Source organism: Nomascus leucogenys, chromosome 3, assembly GCF_006542625.1.
Source record: "Nomascus leucogenys isolate Asia chromosome 3, Asia_NLE_v1, whole genome shotgun sequence".
Classification (NCBI taxonomy): Eukaryota; Metazoa; Chordata; class Mammalia; order Primates; family Hylobatidae; genus Nomascus; species Nomascus leucogenys.
The window spans coordinates 138,077,833-138,100,934 of NC_044383.1; the positions used below are offsets into that span (position 1 = coordinate 138,077,833).

At 41.0% G+C, this 23,102-nt stretch overlaps 2 protein-coding genes across 5 annotated transcripts in view; one reads left to right on the forward strand and one right to left on the reverse strand.

Moving 5' to 3' along the window:
* ESR1 (estrogen receptor 1) overlaps positions 1 to 16,107 on the forward strand; it is a 445,612-nt gene extending 429,505 nt beyond the window's left edge. The window contains exon 7 of the mRNA XM_030809859.1: positions 11,779 to 16,107. Within this exon, the coding sequence (XP_030665719.1) occupies positions 11,779 to 11,861 (83 nt within the window). The 3' untranslated portion in view covers positions 11,862 to 16,107. The remainder of the gene's footprint in view (positions 1 to 11,778) is intronic.
* SYNE1 (spectrin repeat containing nuclear envelope protein 1) overlaps positions 8,208 to 23,102 on the reverse strand; it is a 526,037-nt gene continuing 511,142 nt past the window's right edge. For 3 of the 4 annotated variants that reach the window (XM_030809854.1, XM_030809853.1, XM_030809856.1), the window contains 5 exons: positions 21,604 to 21,732; positions 19,786 to 19,998; positions 18,630 to 18,722; positions 17,228 to 17,286; positions 8,208 to 9,197 (listed from right to left, as the gene is read on the reverse strand). In XM_030809854.1, the coding sequence (XP_030665714.1) occupies positions 8,957 to 9,197; positions 17,228 to 17,286; positions 18,630 to 18,722; positions 19,786 to 19,998; positions 21,604 to 21,732 (735 nt within the window). In that variant the 3' untranslated portion in view covers positions 8,208 to 8,956. The remainder of the gene's footprint in view (positions 9,198 to 17,227; positions 17,287 to 18,629; positions 18,723 to 19,785; positions 19,999 to 21,603; positions 21,733 to 23,102) is intronic. The other variant, XM_030809855.1, reaches the window with a different exon arrangement.

Sequence of the window (23,102 nt, forward strand, 5' to 3'; positions counted from 1 at the left end):
CATTTCTGTTTGTTTGTTTGTCTCTCTTTGCTTTACAATTCTTTGAAAATATAAAACCCATTCTTAACTCAAAAGCCTATAAAAACAGGCAGGGACTGTAATTCCCTGACCTTTGTCAGGCACCATCAAGCCACAGGTACCCTCCTGATGAAAGGAGTAAGAGTCCCTGGCAGGTGATCCTCTGCACGGGGCGGGGGGCACCTGGAAAGGGGGGGCACCTGGAAAGGGAGGGCCTGGGAAATGCACTCACCTGGGACGGAGCCTTTCCATTCCCATTGTCTGAGTCCTCAGTTACCGCAGGGCTGTTGAGAGTCCAAGACAGAGGTCTGCCCTCCAACATTGTGCTGAGATGTAATGAACTGAGCTGTACACTGACACATTTGTGAAGAGGGAAGATCTCATGTTATGTGTGTGTGTGTGTGTGTGAGTGTGTGTGTTTAACCACAATCTTAAAAAAGAAAAAAACAACAATTTTAAGAGACTTTCTCCTCCTAAAAAAGATTAAAAACAAGTGTGGGAAGATCTGGTAATTCCCAATAACGATTTCCAAAGCCAAACTAGAGGAACGACTAAAATAATGTTAACTGTCCCTCAGTCTTTGCCTTGCACTACGTCAACACATCCTATACATTAATGTATTAATGTCATAACAACCCAGGCAGGAAGCTCCATTATTATCCCATTTTACATAGGAAGAAACTGAGGAATAGAAAGTTCAAGTTGCTCAGGTTATACAGCTAGGAAGTGGCTGAGCTGGGGACTGAGCCAAGGTATTTTTGGCTCCAGAGTCTTATGGAAAGAGCCTCTGTAAGATCTGGACAAAAGTGATTTTATAAATGTCCAGCTCATTAGCTACCCTATCAGTTTTCCCACCGTGATTAGCAAACACCATAGGGAAGGTGTGGGCGGGAGGAACTGAACCCCGTGCCCAAGCCAGGCTTGGGTGGGCAGAATCCTGTGTGAATACTTGAACAGGAACAGATTTCAAGGCAGAAGGAAAGCAGGTTGACTCTCTGGCACCTGCATCAGGAAAGAAAGGTACAAGTAGAGAAGCTGCCTATGACTTTCGAGTCACTGTCCCTCCCCGCGCCATCATTTCTGGGGACCGGTCTGAGACTCCGGAACTGATTTCACCTGTGAGCAGGGTGACTTCTGGAGGCAGGTGGTAGTTTAGGAAGTTGGGGGTTTTTGTGAACACATAGGTCTCATTTGGACATCTCTCCTAGGAAAGCTCATCTCCCAGGATTCATAAATCCCCCAGTCAGGCAGCCTCCTTTCCTCCAATCAGGCCTTTGCTCTTATGCCATGAAACCAACCATGCATTTAAGATGAGCACCTAGAGCAAAGTCATCCATTAGAATTTGGCCACTTTTAATAAATGACTTGTTAACATTTATTTCAGGCATACCAAGAAAATTTTTTTAATTAAAAAGCAAGTCAAATGTTGTTTCCTCATATAAGAACTGAAGTATTTTTCTTTTGTCTTTTAAAATTATCATTATTCTTACAGCAACTTGGATCTAAAAAACAAGTCATGCTCCTTGATGTAATTTAAATACAAATGTTTAAAGTGCTTTCCCCACTCTGACTGCAGTCAAAATGTCAAGACTTATATTTCACATGTCTCTCCAAACTTTTACCTTGCTTCATGCCATTACTATACACACGAGTTTTTCCCTACAAAATGGAATCGTATTATTCTATATCTTGTTTGTATAAAATGTAAGAATATATAGTGGGCAATTTCCCTAATCAATACATAAAGATTGATTTCGTTTTATAAAAATAGTTACATCATACTGAATACTAGGTATGCACTATAATTAATTCAACAATCCTCCTGCTGATGAACAGCTAGGTTGCTAGAAAATTATAACAACAGGGGCCCCCTCTGTCTTGTCCCTGATTGGTTTTGGGACAATTATCTATTCATTTGGAGAATGACAAACTAGTTCCTTACTTCATACTAATGACAAAAATAATTCCAGATAGATTATAGACCTGCTAGAAGAAAATACAAAGAAACTTTTGCATAATCTTAAAATAAAAAAAGGCCTTCTTAATGTAGACTAACTAGAATCTACCAAGGAAAAAGAACCTGCCAGGTTTGATGACATAAAAATGAAAACTTTCTGTGTGACTGAAGGAACTATATGAAGTCAGAACACTTCATATCCAGATTTAATTTTTCTCATACGCAAAGAGGTCATTGAAAATAATATTAAAATATAAGAGAAAAATGGAGGATAAAACAGACTTCACGGAAGAGGCAATACAAATGGAACAATTATTATACAAACTAGCCATGGACATGCAAATTTTAAAAACAATGAACTACTGTTGCTCTCAGTTGGGCAATATTTTTAGAAAACTGATAGCATCTAGGCCAGCCCTTCCCAACCGTCTGCACCTGGGAATCGCCTGGGGACCTTCAAGTAACTACTGATCCCCAGCTACCAATTTAATTGGTTTGGGGTATGGCCTGGGGTTCTACATTTTAAAAAGTTTCCTGAGAGAGTCTAATGCACAGAATTTGAACATTAATAATTTGGGAATAAGTTCCGTAACTTGGAAACCACTAATGTACATTAAAGGAGGGTATGAGGCAAAGGAGGTTTTCATCTCTGGTGTGGGTGGGAGTGTAAATCATCACAACTTTTTTAGAAAGCAAACGGGCAGAATTTATTAAAATTTACTAAAAGTTAGAATGTACATACCTTTTGATTCAGTAATTCCACTTTGAACAATACATCTTGGAGAAATAAAAGCAGCACTATCAAAAGATACACATGAATATACATGCAAGAGTGTCTACTGCAGCCGTGATTCATAACAAACCCTGGAAGAAACCAGCTGTTGAAAAAGAGATACTGAGATCTCCAACGCAGTGAGGATGGTGGCATAGGTACCAACATGTCTGTGGGACATCGTTAAGTGAAAAATGCAAGTTACAGAATAATAAGAATAGATCCGATTCTTAAAAATGTATATGTTGTTTGAATAAGAAAATCAAAAGGCATAGAAAGGTAACATAAAAGCGGGAGATGATGTAGAGAGAGTAGATAGGAAACTTAAGTTTTCTGTGAAACACAAGAGGATCTTTTGTAATCAAAACAATTGACTTTTTTTTTTTAACAATTAGCCTTTAAAATAGACACATACACAGTGAGAAAGAAATGAGGCTTTTCCTAAGATGTATTAAAACTTATAATGAAGTAACAAATATACTATACTACTATATTATTAGTTATAGTACATACTTATATATTTGTATTATTTATATCTATTTTATTTTGTTTTTATATTATACAAATATATACATCATTATAAATTACACTACATACTGCTATAATTAAAATAGCAATGGCCAGGTAGATCTAACCATTGATTAGAGTTCAGAATAAAAATCCAGATTTATATGGAAACCAATTGTTCGGTGAAGCTGATATATTATGAGTTAGTGGAGGAGGATGGGGAAGCTTGCTGTTACTGCTTGCTATCATGGCCAACTGGAGAGATTTAAAGGGCCCAAAGATGGAGAAATCCAGTGCAGGTGGTAGCCTGGAAGCCCAGCCCTAGGGCTGAATGTGGTGCATTCTTAACAGGTTTCCTGGTAATATTGATTCTTTGAGCCACAGGTGAGCCAAACCCACTCTGAAAGCCATGGCTACTTACGTCCCTACAGTGTCCAGTCAACATGTAAATCCCACAAGGAGGTGTGGGGCAAGGGGTGGACATGGCCTCCGCTGGGCTCCTGCCAATAAATGGGGTTTGGGGTTGGCTGCCTGGAATCGCTGTCGAAGTTGGCAGCTGCTTGGCAGCTTTGCTTTCTGAGCCCAACAAGAACGTGTCCAGCAGGATTTAAGCCTGAGCTGGGAACGCACATCTGTGAGGTTCTGATGTGAATATTCAGCAGGGAGATCTGGATTTCTTCTCGATTGCCTGTGGCATCAAATCTGTGACGCGGCTTACCCAGGACTTTCTTCTCCTGACATAATTGCGGTTTTCAAATTCAGTTATGTTCCCACTCTTGTATTAGGTAACAGGTTAAGCAAATTCATGAGCCTGATTTATTTTTCTGTGACCTTCATATTTTAGAAAGATTATATCCAAGTCCCAACCGGCTTCCTCAGCTCCCCAGATTAAATGTTCTCATTGTTCAGCTTGTGTTACAGCACATCACCCTGCTTCTCATTAATCATTCCCAACTGTCCAGCCTCCTTAGCTTCCTTCGGCTGCAGAAGGCTGCACCTTGTTCATGCACTTATTCATCTGAGTGAGGGTTCTCTCCCAAATTTAGGCCTCTCTGTGGTAGCCTCCAGTGGATTCTTGGTGCATATTTTAAAACTTCAAGGGAGAGGTTAGTGAGAAGCTGGGAATTGAAGAATAAAAGTCCTTCGTTTTCAGTTTCATTATCTTTGGGTTACTTTAGGTATGATAATCAGCCACAGTTACCCCAGGGTACTACTAAATCTAAAACTGAGATGCCGGCACTCAGAAAAACACCTCTCATTTCCCGAATTAACTTCTCAGTGTTATATCTAAGTGAAAAATTGCCTCCATGCTTATAAACCACTCCACCTGCCTCCATTTCTGCAGATGGACATTCATACTCTTCAAAAACACATCCCACTGTAATATAAACTGGGTGACCAAGAAGCTAAAAGCAGAGGACATTTGCTCATAGAAAATAGAGATCTAACAGCTTTAATCTCCCTTTCCTCCCCTAAATTAGATATTGTTTCTATTAAATTCCCTTCTAGTTTCCTCATTTGCCTTCATCCCATTTCAGGACATAACTGGTGCTGGGAAATATGGATTCTTCTCTATGTCAAAGGCCCAGCGGTGACTGCTTTTAATGAGTCATTAAACAAGAACTAACCCAAATGCCCATCAATGATAGACTGGATGAAGAAAATGTGGCATGTATACACCATGGAATACTGTGCAGCCATAAAAAAGAATGAGTTCTTGTCCTTTGCAGGGACGTGGATGAAGACCATCACCCTCAGCAAACTAACACAGGAACAGAAAACCAAACACCACACGTTTTCACTCATAAGTGGGAGTTGAACGATAAGAACACATAGACACAGGGAAGGGAGCACCACACATTGGGGCCTGTCAGGCGGGTGAGGGGGCAAGGGGTGGGGGGGCAATGGGAGGGAGAGCCTTAGGGCAAATACCTAATGCATGCAGGGCTTAAAACCTAGATGATGGGTTGATAGGTGCAGCAAACCACCATGGCACATGTATACCTGTGTAACAAACCTGCGCATTCAGTACATGTATCCCGGAACCTAAAGTAAAATAAAAAATAAAAATAAAACAAACAAACAAACGCGAGAACTTCTGAGGTCCTCCCTGAGAGGACTCCCCGAGGGAGCTTGGAGCAGTTCCTGCCACATAGTGGGCATTCAGTGAACTACTTGAGAGATTAATGGCTGTTGCTCTCCCCAGGCACTTCTGGACCTACTTGGTACACACTCAGGATATTTCAATTTCTCCACAATCCCCTATGAAGGTTTGGCGACGGTGCTGGTGAATTGGTTGCACCGAACAAGGAACCTGTCCACTGGGCTGCTTTCAGGCAGCCCAGACCAGCCCTTGGAGGCCCGACTTTTCTGGCCACGATTAGCTTTCATAAATCATCTCTCTCCACTATTCTTTGCTTTACGATCTTTTATGTGGCTTGTCAATTAAGTTTTGTAGCTATAATATCTTAATATTTGGCCCTGGGGTGTAGGCTATCAATCAATCTACTCCAACCTGCATTTTTATAGTAAATCTCAGGCCTCGGCATGCTGAATTTCCCATCTGGGCCTTCAGAAGCCTTCTCTTCTCACTTCTTACAAAAACAAGAGAAGCTACTCTGGGTCCATTTTCCAAGAGGGACATTCCTGCTCCTCAGCCATCATTTCCCAAAAACCCTTCCATTTCTCCCGGGATTTCTTATTAAGTTACTACTTTTAGATTCTAATGCCTTATTTTTCCATGTTAGCTATATTGGATTCTTTGTTCACTTTTCTAGTATTTCCCGTTTGCTTGTGCAAATCTCCTTACCACCATGTTATTAACCCTTCCCTTCCCATCCTTCCTGGTCAGTGGATGGTCTCTTTATGACCTTCCTCACCCAGCACTCACTTGGGGCACCATTCCCTCTCTCCAGGCCACAGCAGGGCTCCTGACAGCCCTCACTGCAGAAATGGGAGTTTCTTCAACAGCCATCAGTGTCCTTTTATCTCCTTACTATTCTTTAACCCATCCCACATCTCTTCCATGAAGCTTTTTCTCTCTGTTGCCAGAGCAACCGCTGGGTGCGGGTGAGGATGCTCACGGCCCCATACCCCTGTCTCCCCATCATCTGTTTCTGGCGTGGCCCTTGCTAAACTGGCCAATCGATCATCTGGGGAAGAGCCACAACCTCATGGGTTCAATGTTTGCACTCACCAGGATTCCCTACTTCTTCGAAGGTTCTGTTGTTTAACTCTTCAAAAAACGTCATGGACATGGACGTTCTACACCCCTTTGGGGGTTTCACAGGGTTTTGAGAAAGGCACAAATGGAATGTATGCTGAGATTTTTCTTAATCGAAACCAAATGTTTTTCTCAGCAACATTTGCCGTTTGATTCTTCAGTGATGGGAGATGCCTAGGAAGTCCGTTGACGGTGACGTGGAGAAGAAATGCTTCTGAAGTCTCTTTGCGCTTGCTTTTTCCACAGCGACACTCTCATTGTGTGAGATTTCCGTAGCCCCTGACGGGCAAAACTGCTCTGGAGGGAGGACTTCTCCTTCCAGATATTGGGAGGAGTGACAGGAGAGTGCGGGAAGAGTGAGGCCTGAAGAGTGTTCCATCTCAGATGAGGGTGCAGGGCACCCTTCAACGCCAATGGCCAGCGCTGCTCACAGCCTCTCCAGAAGCAGAAAGATGGGACACTTTAATCACAAGGTGGTCTTCTCTATAAAATAACAATGGGGAGGGGGGAGATCCGTCGTGTTCCCTGTGGAACACGATGGGTTCATGGGCCATAAGATACAGACAACCTGACGGCAAGAAGCAGAGTAGTAGAGAGAAGTCTTAAATACAGTGTGAAAGTGATCAGGAAATTTTTCAAGAAGGAGGTGGCTTGTGAGCTAAGTCCTGTGAGGCAGGCAAGGAGGAATGAAGTTAAGGAAGTATAGGGCAGTGCTTTTCAGCAGTTAGGAGGACTCAGACATCTCTTTAAAATGCCGGCTCCCAGACCCTATCCCAGAGATTGAACTAGAAGGTCTGAAGCAAGCCCAGGACTTGGAAAGTTTAGCAAGCCCCAGGAACCCTAGTTGAGATGGACTCAGACTACCTGCATTATGGAAACCACAGAAGGCAGTTTCAGGCAAGGTAAAGGGCCTCAGTTTGGTTTAAATACTCAATTTAGAGCAGAATTTGTAAACTTAAATACCTCTGGGGCTAGGGTGACACAGACCTTGAGAGAAGTTGAAGCTTTACAAGTACAAATAGGAGATACTCTCTCTCTCTCCCAATTCTGGAAGGGACAGCAGCCAACAATCTCCAGCAATTACTGCCACACAGGAATATGTGCTCCGGACGAGGGCACCAGAGCTGTCTATGAGAAGAAAAGCCAGAGACCTGAGTTTTACATGCCCCAGAATTATTAAATGATACATTAAAATGCCATGAGCATCACATAATTCCATGAGGGCCACTATAGTAGGCAAGTTCAGAGGAACAAAATAAAATCTCATTGCATATGGACTTAAATATAGAAGAAAACTGTATTTTATCCGGTAGACAATGAACAATAGAAGGCTTTGCAGCAAAGAAGGGATCTGAACAGAAGCGTGCTTTAAGAAGATTACTGTGGCTGTTGTCTGCTCGCAATGGAATGGAGAAGGGACCTCAGATATCAGCTCCTAGGAAGCCTCTCCCATGTGCAAAAGGAATGGAGAATAGAGGATGAAAGGTTTCCGGAAGCAAGAATTCAGGAGATTTGATTGACTATGGAAGGAAGAGAAAAAAAGGAATCACCTGGGGTCTTCTACGTCTAAATCCACACTGCCTCTTGCCATCCTTTTCCTTTAATATATACTAATGTTCCAGCTTCATTCATTGCACAAAAAAATGATCATTTAGGTTGCATTCTGATCAGTGCCTGCTTAATAATGAAACTTAGAGTTATTTGTATAGGGAAAAAAAGCACAGACAAAATATTTTATAATATCTATAATAAATGCAAAGAAATCAATACAAACAAAACTTGGCTTTAGCAAACTGTACATACATAAATATCATTTTTTTTTACTATAACATTCAACTTTTTTCACATAAAGCCTTCCATGATCTTATTTATTACATCTAGTTTTTCTTTATACCTCTAAAAAAAAGTGCCTTTTAGATTTACAGCTTGTGCTTCTAAAGCAAAGGTTAAAACATCATGCCCCAAAGGAAAACAAGGTAAAAAAGGAAGCTGCCATATAAGCTCTTAAAAATTGTATGTTACAAGGTTCTAAAATCTCTTCAGCACTGGTTGGTTGGTAGCTTGTACGACACTGACATGGTGCTTGGGAGGGTCATTTATCTGATGGTTGGAGCAGCACCATGGGAAAGCTGCCCAGATGGTCTACTGAAGTCCTTGGCTATGCATAGAATGGGCCAAGGGCCCAGAATTCATGAGTCCAGGGAACTTTGGAGGTCCTTACTAAATCTCCTTAGTGCTAAGGTTCAGAGTCTCAAACCAGATTTCTTCCAAACCTTCTCATCATCTGTTTGTTCCCCTGTCACTGTTTATCCTCCACCTCTGAAGCCATGATTTGCACACATGTGATCCGGAGGAGGGCTAAAGCTGCCACACTGAGGGCTTTTGCCAAGATCAAGGTCCTCTTGTTGGTAGTTTGGGATTGCTTATGACCCGATCCTCCTTATGCTACCAGCACTTCTGCAGATGGTATCTGCTTAGTTCAGAGTGGAGGAGGGCCATTCGTGTATCTGAGCATGGGGTGGAATGACCGGGCAAAGTTGTTGGAGAGGGCACAGCTGTAGTCTTCCTCTGACATTGGTACAAGGCAGGCGAGCCCGATGAGGAGGAGCAGGAGAAGCTGAAGGGGAAGAGCTGCTCGGAGGACTCTGAACAGGAAGGCGCGGCCGGACCGACCTGGCCCAGGCTCAGAAAGGGAGGAATCGGAGCCACCTTTTGTGGACCTGAGAGAAGAATGGACATAAATTACTCAGATAACTCCAGTGTTGGATGGATGCTGCTTTCTGCCTCTGCACCTTCCTGGAAGCTAAAGGGCCATGCCAAGCACACCCCAGCCTGGCGATCAGCTGCCAGCCTTCCACAGTGTGCCCAGGTCACCCCCCACCACCAAATGAAGTTGTTGGAAACTGCACTGACGAGAAATAAACATTTAGTCGGTCAACTAAACGTAACTAATTAGGTTCAAATTCTACTCCTTTTATCCCTTAATTTGGTGAAACATTTTCTATCAACAAAAATAATTGCTCTATACACATTCTACTAGCATAAATTAAGTAGATCCAGAATAATTAAAATGTAGATATTTGACGCAGTACATTTTTGTTGTAAGACTATCAGGAACATTGTTAAGCAAAATTAGTTGCTCTCAGAATCATACCAAGCATCCCATCTAGCCATCCTGGATATGCCAAAATCCACGCAGCAAAAATAAAAAGAGTCTTAGTCATTTTGCACAGACCCACAAAAGCGTCATTAATCGTAGAGCATACCCTGGTTTCATCTTGCACTGAATCAGCATCAGGCCCTGACATTAGCGGGTTCCAAAGCTGTACGAACAAGGAATAGCAGTGGAGTTTGTCTACAGAACACTGGTGTTGTACGATGTAGATGCTAGGCTGATCCTATCACTGACGTCGTTACTTTGGAAAATGGACACCATTTTCTGAGGAGGATGGACTGTCATCCTACAGCCCCTTCTACACTCAAAGTGACAAGTTTTTCTATTTCACTTTTATCTTCCTTTTAAACAGTGCATTAGAGATTGAGTACAGGTTTCAGAACTCTTAAGAAGGACTGCCTGGAAAATACAGAATCTGGAAGTAGATTCTGAGTTGGGTGCTACTGTTTTCTTTTTGTGAACAGCCATTACCTTTTTCTGGTTACTAGTAGAAAAGATGAAGAAAGAAATATTGTTTACAACAGGCATTTGGTGTACACTCAGACCCATACAACACTGAATGAACAAAAATAAAAGATACAGCCAAAAGAAACATTCCCTCACAACTAGTATAAATTCCCAAAGAGTTTTAATATCACCAAGGATAAGGACACTGAATGTGAGGCTACTGAAATAATATGAGCGTGTGAAAGCTGTCTTGGTAACTGTAGGTTTGGTCCAGAAGAAAGCACTATGCTTGTAGCTCACCTATTAGCTATTTATTTCTGAAGACAGATTACCCTAATATCAGTGGGGGATGCAGAGTGACACCTGAGAAAGTAAATGTTAAAATAAAAACAGATAGAATCCCCTTAGAAGGGAACAGAGGGAGTATTCAAAACTCTTTTATTAAACCATCAAAGAAAAATGGGAGAAGGCTGGGCACAGTGGCTCCTGCCTGTAATCCCAGCACTTTGGGAGGCTAAGGTTGGCGGATCACTTGAGGCCAGGAGTTCAAGCCAGCCTGGCCAACATGGTAAAAATACAAAAATTAGTCAGGCGTGGTGGCGTGTGCCTGTAGCCCCAGGTACTTGGGAGGCTGAGGCAGGAGAATCGCTTGAACCTGGGAGGCGGAGGCTGCAGTGAGCCATGATCGGAACACCACTGCACTCCATCCTGGGCAACAGAGCGAGACTCTATCTCAAAAACAGATTGGTTCTGCAGAAACCCCAAGAAGCAGGCAGCACGCAGTGTTTCTAGTACACTTCTTGTGGTGTAAGGAAAAATCAAATCACTGGCTTAAATTGGAAGCATGTTCTTTTCTGAAGTCCACACAACTAACGGCAGTGTAATGTAACCTCAAACAACTCACTTCATCTCTAGGTGTCAACCTCTTCACTAACCTCTTCAGATTAGCATAGATGGTCTTCTAACTTTTAAGTTCCCTGTTCGATGTTTTGTCTTCTACTGATTTGTCAGTATAAATAATCTCCCAAGAAGCCACAGGAGCTCAATCACCATCTAGTGGTCAAACTGATTAACTGCCCTGTGCTAAGACCAATGAGTTATTCCTAATAAGCTGAGAAAAAAAGTATATTTTGTGAAAATATAGTAGAACATAAAAGAAGTATGTCATATACCTTATTAATGGAAAAGGAAAATAGAAACTTCTTGAGTTACCTGAGCATAAAATATTCATGTTGAGACAGGGCCTTAGAGAGCATCCAATTCATCTCCTAATGTTGTAAGGGAGTAGCTAAGGACAGTGCATGTTTACTCTTCTAATTGCTAGGCAGCACTCTGAGCATTTATGTTGGGTTCTGTCATTTAATCCCCACAGCAGTCCTCTGCGGTGTGTACTTATTAACTTCATTTTATAGATGATGTGAAAGAAAGCTCAGGGAAGTGAAATAACTGGCTCAAGCTCACACAGCCGGTGGCAGAAGATTTCAACCCTGTGATTTTAACTACCAGAACCTGGAGGCTCTAGACAAGGTGAATGACTTGCTTCAGATTCTACAATTAAAGGAAGAGGCCTAGCAGGAACTCAGGGTTCCAAAATCCCTGCCCACCGCACTCTCTGCTGTGAAATGTTTTGCTGGTTGGTGATATGAATAATGGCAATTCAGGTCATATTCATGCCACAGGTATCTCACATGTAGAAGCAAAGAAGAGAATCCTGAACTTGCATCCTAAAATATTTGGAAACAAGTGGTTTCCTCGTGTCTAAAATAAATGCCTCTGGTCGTAAGGCCTCACGGTATCCCGCAGATCATCAAATCCATGTGTGACATTTTGTTTTGAGGCAGTTATATAACCATGGGCAAGTAAATTAGTCTCTCTGGCCTTCAGTTTTCTCATTTGCAGTGATTCAATGGTTTGCCTTAAAGTGTCTTAAGAAGGATAGGATAGCTACCCACAAACTTTGGATCAAATTTTCTTCAAAATATTCTTCCCTTGACTTTAAAATATGCCCTGGCAACCAACACTCAACACCTGTAGCTAGATGAGTTATAACAGAGTGACTGAAGAGAGCTCCCACAATTCCTGGTTATTAAATACCTGACTAATTTTCATTAGGAGACATTTAAGAACTTTAGTGATGGGAAGATTTACATATATAATTGATAATACAATCTGACAGAGCTGAATAGCTCCTCTTTGTCAACTGTTAAATCTTTGTGCAATTAGGTCAAAGATCAAGATCAAAACAAGGGCTGCCCATTGACCAGTTCACTCCTGAGAAAAATGGCAAACTATTGAATCATAAATCATGACAGCCAAAACAATTTTAGGATATTAATGCACCCCTCATTGTTGCAAATGAGAAAACTGAAGGCCAGAGAGACTAATTTACTTGCCCATTTTTGATAAAAATGTCACCATTTACAGAATATGGGCTCCTATGTCAGAGTCTGTTGCAGGACATGGCACATTTAACAGCATCAGAGCATTTTTTATTAAAATTTAACTTGTGCATGACTTCTAATGTTGAAGAATGCCAAGCTAGGAAGAAGTCATGGGCTGAGATGGGGACAGAGAGAACGCACAATATTCAGTGACTGTTCATGCAGCTGGCTGCCCTTGAAAATATCCCACCTATCCACTGGGAAAATGCCTGTCCCCTTGGGGTAATTACCAGAGTTTCAACATGCCCAAAGCTGCCTCATCTTCAGGGGGAACATGTTCTAGCGATTTTAGTATCAAGAAGCTAATGGTCCCAGGGAAAGGGTTATTTTTGATATTTATCTACTGTGCTAAAAATCACCTAAGTTTCTAGAGTCTTGGGAAATTTGATAAGGGAAAGAACAAAGGCAACTTGTTGACTACTCACTGGTCATTCTCCTCTGGTCTTATTACATACATGGATGCCAGTTTAGATTGTGTTTATATAGGAAAAATTAAATGTGTGAGGCTCCTTAAGGAACATCATCAATACAGATATATCAGATAGTTCTGTCCAGAAAAAAATGTGCTTATTTGCTACAAGTAAATTTTTATTTATTTTTCTCACTTCCCTCACTCCTTCAAATTTCCAGGTAAATAGTTGCCCAGGAGTTGTTTCATCTCTGTCCCAAAATACCTAGACAATTGCGGGATAAGGAGAATGGCAGGGAGGGAGTAGTGACTAAAATCACACCCTTCAAAAGAAAGTGTATAGGACACACAATTGTGAGAAGTCTGAATGCCATGCACATAGGGTATGACTCACTTTGAAAATTGTACATAATCAAGGAAATGAAAATGAGTTAATTTTGTGTATACATCATTTAAAGCCAAATGAGAAGAAACTTCTAATTTATTTTGTTACTTTCGGCTGACACTGGCAGTATGTAACAGGAATTTATTGTGCAGAAATATCTAGACTGTCCGTGATCTTGATCCTGCCCTTACGTGTCTTGTCTTTGAAACCCAGTGTTTCTTGGATATATGGTTCAGGAGACAAGTTTCCAGAATCAAGTTAGGACCCAGGTCTTCTTTTTTTCCAAACCAAACATTCTCGCTAATCCTAAACTACCTGAGGCAGCCTGTGGTGGCCTCAGCTCTAAAACCATTGTTTAAAGGCTTCTACCCATCAACGGCCCTTCAGCAGAGTGGTATGGTTAACAGGGTAGGGTCTGGAGTCAGGGGAGACCTGGGTTCAAATCCTACATCTTTACACCTCTCATCCCCAGTGTCCTTGTCTGTAAATTGGAAATATAGCCATGTCATGGGATTCTTGTGAGGGTTAAATGAGGTAAAATACATACAATGCTTAGCATGTATACAATTAAGCACTAAATAATTGAAACACATTAAGTACTAAATAAATGTCAGCAACTTATCACTATTATCTGTATAATGATACCAAGGGTGTGCTGACTCATACCCTTAGGGGTTGGCTGGATTCGGCCTTTTCTCTCAGGAAAACATACCTGATTTATTAATAGTGCTTTCAAGGATGTGATAAATTTCTCAAACTGCCTGTCTTGTTCCCTAGAAACACCAGGAAGGCCTTCCTCAAATAGCAACAGAGAAACCTATTGGAGCTTTACCCTACAGCTGTCCTTGGAGCAGGGGTGAGCAACCTGCCTTAGAGGGGAGAGGCTCTGTGCTGAGGCTCTTTGAATGCTTTGAATAAACAGATCCCCAGATAATGAAAAGACTTGAAAACAAATTCTACAAGAAACTGAGTAGTGTTTATAGTGAGGCCCTAGTGTACATGCAAAAAAACCCCCACTGCCCTTGCTTAAATGTATCTGATTAACTTGAATACTTTTTTAAATGAGGCCTTTTTTCCCTCTTTCAGTGTTTCGGCCAGTCATTTGCCACTTCTCATTCCATCTTAGTTCTCTGTAAAGAAGGTGCCAGAGACCTAAGGTGCCCAAGGCAATTGTGCATTTTACAATTCTAAGCTTTAGAATGAAGTCATCAATTTGCTACATCCAGACTACAGTGCAATTATTTCTTTGCCTTGCTGGAAATTGGAGTGAAATCTTTCTAGTTGTCAATTTCAACTCAGTCGCAGTAGTGTTTTGAAGAATTAATGGCGATAAGCTTAGAAAATTTTAAGTCAAACGTAGGGAAAAAGTACCAGCTAGACCATCATAAGCATTTGCTTTGAAAGCATGCTTCTAAAGTGTGTTTAACCTCAAATAACAATCACAAATACGGTTATTATGAATGTATGCACAGATTTTTATGTTTCTAATTTTAAGAAGTTCTAGGGAGCTCCCTGTAATGATTTAGGGAATCTCTAGATTCTGATATACTGCAAGTCTTTTAATGGTAGGAATCACATTGAATTTATTTTGTAGGCCCAGGGCTTAAATTTAGTAGGTGCTCAGTATCTATTGGCATCAATTCATATGTAGGTTTAAAATACTGTATGAAGACACAGAATCACCACCATCAAATCAAATTGAAATATGTAACAGGCTAGTATAATATTAACATCTGACTTCAAACAACTACAAAGAAACCAAATGAGTAACTCCTCCCTTCAAACTAATAGTCAGTTTTTTCCAACTCAGTCTCTTTCTCCTCTCAGGAAGAATGCATATCTAAAAATTTCCCATTGCAGACCGCTGGAAACAACATTCTAAACTGTTTATGCTTCTGCAATAACCTTTCCAATTTGCTGGACCAGTGCAAGATTAAACACAAGATATCTCAAGTCTCAATGTAAAGGAACATCAAGACAGCCTGGACTGTGGGTGAAGTTCGTTCTTCCCCAGCAGACTCTGCCTTTCATTCTCGGGGTTGGGTGTGCCCCAAACAGAGGTGCCGACGGTAACGAAGCCCAAGAATGTTCAGCCACAACCTGTCTGTGAAGGTGTTGGATGACATTTGCCATTCAGGTGAAGATTATTTATGTTCCAGTCCCACCTGAGTAGCAAAGTGAACACTGTGCTGAATGCTCAGAAAGATGTTAATCAACCGTGCTGGACAGAGCAGAGCTGAAAGGCACCTTGAGAGTGTCGTAGTGAGAATGTGGCTGTCCCAGCTGCAAAGCCCTGTTAGGAGGCATGAGGAAGCACTTGCTGCCCTAAGAAACAATGCCTTTGACATTTTCAAAAGATCTATGTGGCTGTCTGAAACAATGGGGAGAGGAGATAGACGCAATATTTGGGAACCAAAGAGTGATTGCTATTGGTGTTGCATCATAACATAAGCGCTTTCCGCCTTCTCATCACTATCATTTGTATCAACCAAAGAACTGATCTCTGGTATCCTCAAATGAATACTATGGGGATATTCTTCATCTCTGTTCATGGCACATCAGCAATTTGTGGGGAAAAGATGGACTATATAACACAACGATCTGCCTAAAAGAAAGTCTCTACCTATTGGGGGCTGAGCAAACCTTAGAGCATCTGCGGATGCTCATCATTATCTTCAAAAGTCCCCAAGAGTTTTTCTCCATATTTTATTATTGCTATTTAGTTTAGGCTAGAAAAAAAAAACTCATAAAATTGTCTTCAAACCAAAGGAAATGAAAAGAAAAAAAAAAAAAAACAGTAAAGGGAGGTCTAAAACCAGAGAACATATGAAAATACGTTCTGCCTGACTTCAGCCGAGTGGGAAGGACCAAATGAAATAGCCAGTCCCTTATGCACAGCTGGAAAACTAAAATTATTACTCAAGGGTTGTTTACAGTTCTACATTTCCTCATCCCCACCCTCCTTCCAGGAATTCAGATTCCTGCTCAGTGGTGATAAGTTTCCAGAGGGACAAGCTACTTTAACAGTGAATTGCTAGGGACTGGAATGAAAACAGGCTCTGAGGACAGTGTTTTCATTTTTTAGAAAGCTGTCTGGGGAAACTTGAACTGATCAGTGGAGGAGCAGAGGAGCACAGACACCACACCGACAACAAAGAAGGCAAAGCACTGCTAACTGCGGGAGTGAGGGGCTGCTGGAGGCCAGGCGGGAAGCGCGGAGTGGCAGCTGTGAGTCGGCTCTCGGGAGGTGACTGGGCAGGGGCACTGGCTGCTGCGGGTTCCAGAGTGAGCTTGCCAAGTGCCCGGAAAGTGAGTGGCTGGGTGTGCTGGATGAAGGGAAGTTTTAGGATAAGCAGAAGAGAGAAGGTACTTATAAAATTTTCAATGAACACCAAATTAGGACTTGCCATTTTGAGACTCCAAAACCCACAATCTGGATAAAACATGAAAATAAAATAAAAAGTTGGGGATGTTAGTATATTTTATTCAGATATGCGGGTTTTGTGAATGGTAAAAGAATTCACTGATCGATTACCTGTCTTATTGTAAACTCTAGAAATAAAGAGGATGATAAAAGTCTGCCATGAATCAAATGGCAGTGGTGCCACCAATTGTAATCAAATCCTTATTGACAATTTGATGAAAAGTACCAGATGGGCTATGTCAAGACAAACAGAATTTTCACGGAGTCCAAATATTTTACGCTCTGAAATTTACTTGAACATTTCATTTAGAAACATCTCTTCCAATTTATGAGGAAAGGGTGTGGACTGAAGTGAGTAATTTCCCAACTACCCTCAGGCAGACCAGAGACAGGCCAACCTAAGTCATGGACAATTTTCATCATCCTCTTGGGGTTCTAGAACAGTGTGGAAACCAGGAGAAGGAGGTACCTGCTATGTGGACTGCTGACAGAGGGTCCAGGCTGTGAGAGACTACACTTGCCTCGTGGCTGTTTGCAATGAACAGGGGGTAAAGAAAGAAGAATGTTCAGTCCAGGCAAATAAAGACAAGCTACTAATGAAAATTAAACTAAAAGTGCAGCAAAGGAAAAAATAAATCAAATGAAATGATCAGTACCCATGAATTAAGGAAACTGGCTTTTCTTTTGTTGAGGAAGTAAAATAAATTTATATCTATGTGATTGGCCACTGATAAAAACATAAGTTGGGATTCTGGAGTGCATACTATGGTGGGCATAGTTCTCATGACTTTTCATGGTAGAAACACATGTGTATATTTACATACAATAAATGTAAAATGCACTGTGCCATATCATGTATTTCAAAGACATTGAACATGTTTTTCGTCTTTTAGAATACTAAAACAGTGTTAAAATTCTTGGCCCATAAGAAATAACAATGGCAATATGAGATTGGTCTTTGTAGTGATGAAGCCCAACTTAAATATTCAACTTAAAGAAAGGTTAAAATTTGACTTGAAAAGCCAGTATTCCTTCACATTCTTAAACTAGGATCTATAGGAAACTAGTGAATGTAGTAAAAAAAAAAAAAAAAAATCCTAAAAAAGATAATACATTTATCAGCATAGAACATAAATGTTTATAACAAAAAAGTCAAATGAAATCAAAACTTCTAAAAACTAAGGAAAAATGGAATGAATATAATCATAAAGCTGGACAAAAAATATATAACAAAACAAAAAACAAGCTTCTAATTACACAGAGAAATCAAGGCATAGAGGGTAGCAGGGGCCGAATTTGTCCTTTCATCCTCTTTGTGTTCAGTGAGGCAGCCCCCGCCAAGGCCTGTGGGTGAGTTGTTGCCATTTCAGGGGCGGCACAATTGCCGCAAACCTTCAGGACCACCACCCAGAAGCGGCTTAGCTTGAGAGTCAACAGAACCTCCACTTGCCTTAACGAGTCAATGGCTCACAGGCGTTCACGGTTCTGTGCACCTCCAGCCGAGGCGCCCCGCAAGTGGCGGCCTACCTTTTAAGAGAGTCGTGGCAGCCGTGGCTTGAAGAAAGGAGCCACCAAAGGGACAAATGGGCACCATTCCAGAAATTTTCTTATTTGAACAAGAAAAATAAATGTTCTCCCTGCATACCAGCCACACGTTGAGTCCTGATTCTTTTGAAAACCAGAATCGCTCTTTTCCGTTCCTGAGCGCATGCTGGGAGGGGACGTGGCAGGGCTGAGGAAGCGCGCTACCCTGTGTGACAGCCCTCCTCTGGAGGGGACGCCTGCCTGTGAACCCTGTGGTGGGTGCAAATACCGTCACTTCCCAGTGTTCCCTCCCATGAGCCAACTGAAAACAACCAGTGGAAAGTTACCGTTTTCTGTCTGTTTGGGGTGCTCGTTCCTGATGTGGGACTCACAGACCCTGAGGTGTCCAGTTCATCAGCAGAAGACCAGGAAGACAAATCCTATGTGGGAGAAAGATTCTTTTAACAATTCCACGTACCAGACCCACGGGGGCCCTCTGTTGCACCATGTTATCTCTCACTCCATCTCCATCCACCCCCATGTCTCCACCATAAAAATCAAACCATTCTGTGGGAAAAATGGAAACAGGTACAAGAAGAATAGGGCCAAATTCTTCTGGTGTGTTGGGATTTCCTAGTTGTCTGTTTGGCCGTTCTGGAAAATAGAGCTATGATTTTGTTATTGCTATGCTTCACTTATAGCTTTATTATTTCTCGGAGACATGGATGTGAATGAATTGATACTGGCTTGGGAGGGGAAGAAACCTGCCGTAGAGCCTGCTGGTCACTCAGGCTGAACAGAAATCAATACATTCCAGTTGGAAACAAAAGACAGTCATCCAGGAGTCTGCCTTTTCGCATTAGAGAGACTTTATTATTTTGGACACTGCTGCTATTCAGAGTAGATTGTTCTTTTGCATGCTTACAGCAGGGCAAAGCGTGTGTTCATGGCAGGATTTCACAGCAGAATGGTTGAAATCTTACCAGGCATCACCACACCTCACCTGCAAATGCATTTCTCAAAACCAATAATACCACAATGAAGTCGATTGTAGAAAAAAATATATAAAAAATTAAATGAGCAGAGGACTGTTTTTTAATTTTTTTTTTTTTTTTACTGTATACATAATGGAGAATTCATGCCTGAGAGTGGTTAAATACAAAACTCAGATACAACAATTGGTTTGCTCTACCTTGGCTGTGTAATTAAAGTGTGTAAATTCTTAAACAGGGTGAAACAAAATGCCACAGCAGTTGTGGTAATAGCGTTAGTAACAACGACAAGAGAACTTTTGGATTTAACAGAATCAAAAGCAGTGTCCTGTTGTAAAAGTTTATGTGGCTGCTTTTTTATTTTGAGATAGGACTTGTAAGAGCAGTGGCTGAAAGGAGACACTCCATTCTGATGAGTACTATATTTAAAGTCTTTCTAAAATGCATGAAGATGATGCTTCTTTGGTCTCCAGTAAGAAATGCTACACGATGATGTCTGTTTAGAGCTTACCTGCTGACTACTTGACACATCTAATAACTTCTCCAGTTCCTTGATATGACGACTGACCTCCTTCAAGAGAAGTTTGAGCCGATTTCCAATAACATGGACTTTTTCTTTGGCTTCTAAACAGTCTGTTCCTTCAGCATTCACCAGTAGTTGGCAAGACATGTCTTGCAAAGAGGCTACTCTGAGTTGGGATTCCAGCAGCTCATGCCTTATTTGCTATGCATACAAAAATAAATTAATTTTTCTAAGCATTTTTGATAATTAGCAAAAGCTCCAAAAGTGCAGAATGAAATCAACTTAACTTGGTGGGAAATTATACCTGAGCATCAAACGTGGAGCTCACACACTAAAGGATGCAGCAGCTCACGGCCTGAGTTCTAATCCTGCCTCTGCCAAAAATATTCTAAAAGACCCCTGACCCTCTCTCATCTCAGTTTGATTTGATGCCTGGTCCACAGTATTATTGGAAGGTTCAAATTAGTTAATGTATATATGACAGTACTTAAAATATAGACTGGTATGCAAGTGAGATGTAAGATACTCTTTTAAACAGAAAAGCACAACATTAAACATAGCAAAGCAGAAGTATGTCTAGGTATCCTCTGATACCTAGTCAAGATTTTAAAAAAAAAGGGGTGATTCATCATTCACAGCTTGATGCCAGAGGTCAAAGTGAAGTAAAAATGCACTTCCACAGCTATTTCCTCTAGGTTTCTAAGACTATTATGGTACTGAATTAAAAGGTACCAATTCTGTAGTTTAGGTGAGTGTTAAATGTTAAGACATAACATTTTAAAAATACAGAGAGCTACAAAGTGCATGATATTTTCTCCTAATGGAATTCAAATATGCTTCCTTATCTTCTATAAAGTCACTTAAATACACTGTACATTATATTGTCCAAAGATCCTTGTATAAGAGTCTACCAGTTAATTTCTTCTTGAATTCAGTGCTAGAAAAAGTTTCTCCTTCCTTGAGAAGTGGTATGTTTTGTTTTTGCCAGATAATGAAAGTAAGTTTACTCCTTGTTTCCCATTTTGTCTTGGCTTTCAGAAAACTTGATGCTAAGGTTCATGTTTAATCTGATGTATTTAATTCCTCTTTAAAAGACTTGGCTGGGTGTGGTGGCTCATGCCTGTAATCCCAGCACTTTGGGAGGCTGAGGCGGGTGGATCACCTGTGGCCAGGAGTTCGAGACCAGCCTGGCCAACATGGTGAAACCCTGTCTCTACTAAAAATACAAACATTAGCAATACTACACACCTGTAGTCCCACCTACTCAGGAGGGTGAGGCAGGAGAATCGGCAGGAGAATTGCTCCAGTCTCGGAGGCAGAGCTTGCAGTGAGCCGAGATTGCACCACTGCACTCCACCCTGGGCAACAGAGCAAGACTCTGTCTCAAAAAACAATGACAACAAAAACAAACAAACAAAAGACTTAATTGTCTCATTCTATTCTAATATTTTAATGACCTTTTATTACAAGCCACCAAGTATACTTTTGGGCCATAGATGTAACATAAAGTTTAAATTAAGCTGCCTTAATAAACAACACAAGCTAATTAAGATTGATTGAGAACACTAAGATTTTTACAATTGAGCAACGACTTTAGAATCCGATTCTAAAGATAGCAGATATCTTATATGCACGTTTGCTTTACAAAGATTGGAAACCACAGGGAGTTAAAAATGTGTAAAATAGAGACTATAACGCAAAAAGTTAAAAAAAAAACCCAACACTTACCACTTATATTCATTTTCTGTAAATGAAATGCAACCCTGCTAAAACTAACTGGAGGCTGCCAGAGTTCACACATCTTACCATAAGCTGTTTGTGATGGTCCTGAAGTATCTCTGCATCAAGGTTAGAATCAATAGGGACAATTTCATTTTTCCTTCTGTCAATGTTCTCCAGCATAAGAAGCAAACCATGGCTCATTTCATGGAAACCCTACAGAAAACAGTTTAAAGTAACTGTAGATAAAATATTTTTATTTCTCTCACAACTTAAATGTCTTTCAACTGCCACCATTTGCAAACATACATTGGTTTAAAGGACGTACATGCAACTCCTTTCTGAGAAAGGCACTGGTGCTGTTGTAATGACCTGATCGTGAGTTCACGTTCTTACCAAAAGCATCTAATTTATTACTTGGAGGAAAATTTAGACAAAAGGAAAATTGGCATCAAAATACGTTATTTCTGAAAAAAGGGTAGTGCTATTATACAGTTTAGAAGGAAGCGACTCTGCTGCCCTCTCTTCTCTGTGTATTCAAATCTTTCCATCCTTTAAGGCCTACCTGGGCTGAATCTCATATCTCCTTCATTCATTCATTTATTCACTCATTCATTCATCCATTTATTTATTCAACATACAGTTACTAAAGATCTCCTACAGATAAGGCACTGTATACTAGGAGTGGGTGCAGAGGTGAAACAGCAGTTTAGGTACCTGCTTTGAAGGAACTATTACTCTTGGGGCACATATAAACCTGGAGGGCAGGCTTCAAATCCTTCCAGGGCTTTCCACTGTGCTCAGAATATGATCCAATCTCCTGGCCTGGACCTACAAAGCCATCTGGTTCCTGACTACCTCCTCAGTCTTTCTTATCGCTCCCTGGCTCGGCTCACCAACTACACCCTGGTCACAATGGCCTCTTTTCTGCTCCTAAAGACACTAAGTCCTTTCCTGCTTCTGGGACTTTCCATTTATTATATCACCTTCATAGCAACATCCTTCCAATGTTAGCTCAAAGAGCCAAATAAATGCCCTGACTACCCTCTCAAAGTGGCTTTTCTCAGTTACTTTTATCATCCACGTCTATAAGTATCTGCTTTAACTATTTACTTGCATTTTGTTGATCTTGTCTTCCCCAACAAAAGCAGAGGCCATGCTGTATTCAATGTTTTAGCACCACATCTGCCATACAGTGGATGCCCAGCAAAGAATTACAGTATGAATGGATAAATAAATATTTGTAATGCTCACTTTGATGTTCAAGACAGATCTGCCTACTTGCCCAGTAAATATCTGTTGAATAAATAAAGGAAATAAACAAATGAGTCATAGAAGGAGCATTGGGACTGAGATAAACATGAGGAATAGTCTCTTCTTATCTGGACAGAAGATAGGATCTAGAGATTTTGAACATGGTCATGAACATGTAGAAATGCTCCAGTAAAATGAAAAGTTTGGGCACAAGGTTATCTCACTGAAATACTGACTTTGGGGAACAACTGCATCCCTCTAGAAACCATGATACATCAAGTCACACACTCAGCTAAATTGCTAATGTCTCGCTCTGAGTCACCTCCTGCCCA